At 46.9% G+C, this 6,087-nt stretch overlaps 1 protein-coding gene across 1 annotated transcript; it reads right to left on the bottom strand.

The window, feature by feature from the left end:
• Positions 1-4,912: 4,912 nt before the first annotated feature.
• Positions 4,913-5,653, bottom strand: LOC120694169. Its single transcript, XM_039977343.1, has 2 exons — positions 5,441-5,653; positions 4,913-5,365 (listed from the first exon to the last, which is right to left on the bottom strand). The coding sequence occupies exons 1-2, from the start codon at positions 5,604-5,606 to the stop codon at positions 5,193-5,195; spliced, it is 339 nt and encodes a 112-aa protein (XP_039833277.1). The 5' UTR covers positions 5,607-5,653; the 3' UTR covers positions 4,913-5,192.
• Positions 5,654-6,087: the final 434 nt, after the last annotated feature.

The raw sequence follows: 6,087 nt of genomic DNA, 5'->3' as shown, positions 1-6,087 counted from the left end.
GATGAGTACATTTCGCACTCAACAAATGTCCCCTTTGGCTAGGTGGACTGGCACATAGTGGACTGGCTTATAAGCAGTTGCTTTTAGTTGGTTGCTTTTAAAGTTATTAAAAATTAGCATTAACCGATTCCATAACAAAGATAACGGTAATAAAGAGCATGACCATAAAGGTCGCATCATCATCATCACAGCCCAACTTTCCTCTAATCAATTGAGGTTTCCAGGTCGCTCGTGACCGTGAGCACGGCTAACATGTCAGATTAATTAACCCTCTGCAGAGGTTGTACACCTTTAAAACCCACATGCCGTGATTTCCCATTTGCCAAGGGCCACTAAACCCTTTAAACACTACCTAGGTGAGTGGTAGGTAATCTCACTACGAAGCCTTTACCTAGGATTCCCTAGTGTGTAGCCCGCCCGTTACAAGTTACCCCCAGTAAATATAGAACTCCCCTCCAAGTGGTGACTAACAAAACCAAATCGAATAAACCAAATGCACCCCCTCGGTAGAGCTAGGCCTATACCCACCAAAGCCCCTCATACGACACGACGGCGAAGCAAGCCACCCCACTAGTTCACCTAGTTAGTCAGCTAAGGACCGCCCATACAGTCTCATGTGGTTGCACTAAAAGTCCTGGAAGGTCGCTCGGCGAACCAGCCCTTAGGGTGGAGAAACACTGGGTGCACAACGCCGTTTGACCAGGTCCCCAGTTCCATGTTGCTAAAAAGCCAGTTTTAATCATAGTGATAGTAGTAATTAAAATAACATCAAGTTTACATGATTAACATGAGTTGAGCGTAAGCAAAGCTAAACATCACAGCCCTTTCCCCAAAGGTTTCAATATGGACAAAGTAGCTAGGAAAACCTTAATAGGAGTAGTAGATTAATTAAAGGGTGGTGAATTAAAGTGAATAGGACATAGGATCAGGGACACTTGCCTTTAACCAAAACATAGCTGCTTAGGCTCATCACGAACTTGATTCTCCGTATCTTTAGGTTGCTCCCCGTCTACACGTAGAAATCGTGGCACTACATTCACACTAAGCATGCAAGCAAACATATACAAATAAGCTAAAACAGTACACCAAGCAAGTACAAACACTACGTAAAACTATTCTATGCATCGCTACGAGTCTAACGATTCAAGAATCGCATTAAACAGAACTATAATGAATAAAATATGGAATATATAAGTTCTAGGGGTCTATTTGTAGTTAAAATAATACTTCCAGGGGTCCTGGTATTAGTTTTGAAGGACCTAGATGTAAAATAGAGAAGATACAGGGGTTACGGAGTTAAACAGGAAGAGCAGGGGCATGTTTGTAAATAGATTTGAGGCGGCAGGGTCAAAACCCTAAAAATCAGGGACCGCGGGTTGATTTCCATAAAATACGGAGTCTCTTTAGCAAAAGTGGCAGGGTTGACCGGTATTGACTTGTTGACTTGGCCTCCGATTGATCTCTGCACATCGGATCCTCATCGGACTGCCAGGGACAGGGGCGCGGCTTGGGCGTCAGAACAGGGCAGCGCCGCCCCTGGATTGCGGCGGCATAGCGCCGACGTGCACGCAATTGGGTGCGTCGGTGGCTCGGGAGCGAGTAGGCGGGGTCAAGAAGCTTCGCCGCGGGCTAGGGAGTCCACCCGCGGGCTTTTCGGCGGTGGGGAGAGGGCCTACGGGTGCGCACGATGGCCTAGAGCGACGGCGGCGCTATTCCTTGCGACGGCGAGCAATTCCCGACGGCGGAAGGGCAAACGGAGCATGGGAAAGGATTTTAGGGGTTTCTCACCTCGGCTCACAGCTCCAAGACAAGGGTGCAGGTTCGGTGCCGGCTCGACGACGTCGGATGGCGGTGGCAGCTCGTGGCTGTGCACAAAGAGAGATGGGTGAGACGGTGGCAGGGTGAAGGGGTCCAGGTACATGTGCTCTTTGTGTCCCACGCGTGGGCGAAGCTTACTGTGGGGCTCTTGATGACAGAGATAGCGAGACGGCGTTGTGAGGCGGCGGCAAACCGATGGATGGCGGTGGCGTCGGATCTACACGGGGACCAGAGATGAGACGGTGGCGATGATGGTACAGAGGGTTAGAGGCCACGGCGGTGCGTCGTCTGTGTGTTCCATGCATGAGCGAAGTTCACCGGGGCTTCTCGATGGCAGGTACTGTGGGATTGCGGTGCGCGACGATGACGAACCGGATGGCGGGAACTGGCGCACGGCTCTGCATGCAAGAACTAGATGAGATGGAGGTGGCGATGAACCGAGGCGATGAAGAGGGAAAGATTCACCGCGGAAGATGTCACGCGTGTCGGCGAACCTTCTTCTGGGGATCTTGGCACCGGGGACAGCAAGGCAAGAGTGCGCGGCGGCGATGAACTAGGCGGCGACGAGCTGCTAGGGGAGGAATAGAGTGAGGGGCGCCGGTGAATTCAAGACAACCGAGGAGAGAAGGATGGTGCCTGACATGCTCCGCAGCACGACGAACCTTGTGAAGGGGTTGGGGTCGCTAGTGCGGCACCGGGGCGGCGTTCCACGGCGGCACGGTGTGGTCAACCGGGAGATGGCGCCGGCGGCCGTCTGTAGCTCGGGGACAGCCTGGCAGCACTGGCGGCTAGGGTTTTAGGATCACGAGCGAGGCAGGGGCTCGGCCTATATGTGGGGCGGATCCGAGAAGGCTAGGAGGGGACGCGCAGCAGCGGCGCGGCGAGTCCGGGATGGTCTCCGCGCTCGGCTCGAGTCCACACCGGGTTCGGGTGGAAGGGATGGGTCCGACGGGCGGGTCCCATCGGTCGGTGACACAAGGCACGGAAGCGGTGTGGGATTTGCTGCGGGCGGTGGATCCCGTGCGGCTTCGGGGCGGCGACGGTGAGGGCGGTGGTGTGGCGCGGATGCGAAGCTGCCGCGTGGCGAGGGCGGGGTGTGCCGTCAGCTGGGCTGCTGCTGCGGAAAGAGGAGGCATGGGAGATGGGCTGGCTGGAGAAGGGAGGCCAGCTGGGCCAGGTTGGGCGGCTAAGGAAGAGAAGGAAAAGAAAATCTTTTCCCCTTTTCTATTCAAGGGTTTGCTAATAGTTTTGTAAATAAGTTTGAATTCAAATGAGCTTTTGAATATAGAGCATCACAACAAGCATATTATTCAGGCAAGAAACAATGCACCAGCATGCAATGCAAAATACATGTGGTTCCTATGATTGATTTTTATTAATTACTTAGACAAAAAAAATTAAAATTAGGGTGACAAGCTCCACAACAAAGATTGTTTATTTATATTTTACTCGAAATTTTACGGTCCGAAAATCAGGGTATTACACGAAGCTAGTCAGTAGACCTAATTAACAGAAAAAAAATTCGATGTATCTTTGGAAACTGGAATTGAAAAAAAAAAAGAGGATTGATGACGTAAAATATATAGGCTATTGGCCGTGTTTGGTTCTTCTTCATGGAATTATTGTAGCATCTTTGACCGCTAATTTAGAGTATTAAATAAAGTCTAATTACAAAACCACCTCCACACCCCCGTGTAAATCGCGAGACGAATCTAATGAGGCCTTTGACGCGTGATTAGAGGATGGGTACTGTAGCAAATCATCAATTAATTACCGCCATTAGATTCATCTCTAAAAGTTACACCCATCCCTGAAAAGGTTTTGTAAATAGACTTCATTTAGTACTCCATGCATACGAGATTCTTTTTTCGGAAACGTGCGCGGAAATAACCAAACACGGCCATTGCTGAGAACCGCCGGTAGAGCGGATGGCATATGCTGGTCGTTGGCATCCTGCCCACTAGAGTTCGAGACCTTGACTCGACGCTGGTGTCTCGTTTAGGGGGAATTTTCCTTCATTTAATCTTGCAGGTATCCTCAAGCGCAAATGCTCTCAATGGTCATATAAACGTGTCCGTCCGTCATCGCCCAAGGCCGTCTTGGGCATAGGTTGTAAGTCTAGCTTGCCCCTTGTAGGTGTGCGTGTTCCCTCCGTCCCACAATAAGTGTTGTTTTAGGATTCACTCCATCCCACAATAAGTGTTGTTTTAGGATTCAAAATTTTTCACGCAACCAGTAATGTTTTAAGAGATTAGTTGTGTTTAAAAGACACCACAAAAGGGGAAGATTACTCATTTACTCCGTTAAATAAGGGTACATGTGCCATAACCCACTCTCCTGAATTTGTACTAGAATCTTAAAACAGCACTTATTGTGGGACGAAGCGAGTATATTTAAAGGTGGAAAGCTAGATCATCTTGAAATTGATTTGATTATGTGCGTTTAAAAATTAGATATTGCTAGGATTTGTGTACACCTTATACTTTGTTTTTGTCAATATAGCGATAAAAAATTAAAATATTTTAAATCCATTTGCAGCAGGTGAAGGCAAGGACGATTGAGAGACAGTTAGGTCGCCTTTACATTCGAGTGAACGGACCATGGGCCATGGCAACCAGAGATATAATCGAAAAGCTAGCTAGGCACCTTAATTAGTTGTGAAGGTGGACAACTGTGCCATTGTGGTCACTTCCTTTGCATTGTCGCAGAGATGGGGATGTTAGCAGAAACACGGCCATGCACGCATGCTCATGAATGTGCATGCTGAGATTGTTGAAACTGAAACTATATGCATTTATTCCAATGAAGAAGACGTCTGCCTGACAATGTTGTTTCTGACTTAGATTATATAGATGCTTTGATGATTTTTGGAATTAGACAGCGCAGGGTTGGCAGAAATAGTAAACACACCAAACTTTATTTTTGTTGAATTTCAACCATAGGTTTTCATGCCCTTAAGGGAATTTATTTCAATTACAGACGTATGTAGAACTAGTAGATGAAGCAATTAATAGGTCCACAATTATTTATTTCCACCGACTCGATATGTTCGGTATACATACACATACCATTAACAATTCATTGAGACATACTCTAGACTTGTGTAGAACTAGTATGTTGAGCAATTAAGTACATAATTATTTATTGCCACCGACTCAATATGTTCGGTATACGTACACATACTCTTAATAATTCATTCAAATGATACTCTATACATATGTAGAACTAGTAGATGGAGCAATTAATAAGCCCACAATTATTTATTACTACCGACTCTATATGTTCGGTACACATACACAAACTCTTAACAATATATTGAGATGATACTCTGGGTAACTTGACTTCCGGGACGGTAGCAGCAGCTTGTTGTGTGCTCAGCATTTGGAGACAGCCTTCTTGACGCATGTCACAGAAACATTCCAGCCACATTGGTCGGCAACGCGACCGACACAGGGGTGCGACAGGACCAAGCCTGAGAAGTGTAGCGCCACAAATCGTGCTATGAATGGGATGAGCGCAGCAAACTTCTCATCTTCCGCAGATTTATCTACCAAAAATGCACATGATTAAATTTATTGCACAAGTACGAGCTGAAATTAATCAAGAGCAATTGTATTATTACCAGAGGTAGCTTCGACAGCAGCAGCAGGCGATCCTCCGGACAATTTCTTGGTACCCAGACCAAGAGCTGCAGTGGTGTGCCTCAGCGGCAGTCCCTGGCCAATCTCGCAGTGCACGACGAGCAAGAGCATCGCCACAGCTACGAAAGGGAGCTTATTAACTGCCATTTCTGCTGCCTTAGCTTTCTTGGTTGGTTAGCACAGATCGATGGTGTGTGTAATCCGGATGCCCGGGCTGCCATATAAATAGTTGCAGCGAGGAGGGGACTAGCTGGCTAGCATTCATTGCTTGCGTTGGGCGTTCGAGCAACAACATACTCTTAGTTTGGCAACTGTGTTATAATTATAATAGGAGGAATCCATCAATATCTTCTGTATGTAGCTTTTAGTTCAATATATAATACATGCGAGCATGTAGTAGTACTCATCGTTAGTGTTTCTTGCAACATCTAGTTTCAGTAGCCATGTCATGTTCATATAGATTAACAGTTAATGAGAGGATATTCAGTAAAGACAGCTGTGCACGTAACAGGAATTATCGACATATACATTTTGAAAAGGACATTGTGCCAAATAAAGATATTCATTAGGCGTAGAATAATTAAGCATAGGATGATTGAAAAGGACCATCAGTACTTTCCATAAAGTC

This window comes from Panicum virgatum, unplaced genomic scaffold (assembly GCF_016808335.1).
Source record: "Panicum virgatum strain AP13 unplaced genomic scaffold, P.virgatum_v5 scaffold_3848, whole genome shotgun sequence".
In the NCBI taxonomy this organism is placed as follows: Eukaryota; Viridiplantae; Streptophyta; class Magnoliopsida; order Poales; family Poaceae; genus Panicum; species Panicum virgatum.
Note: the sequence above shows the minus strand (reverse complement) of the source record. Positions and strands in the feature narration are given on the sequence as shown.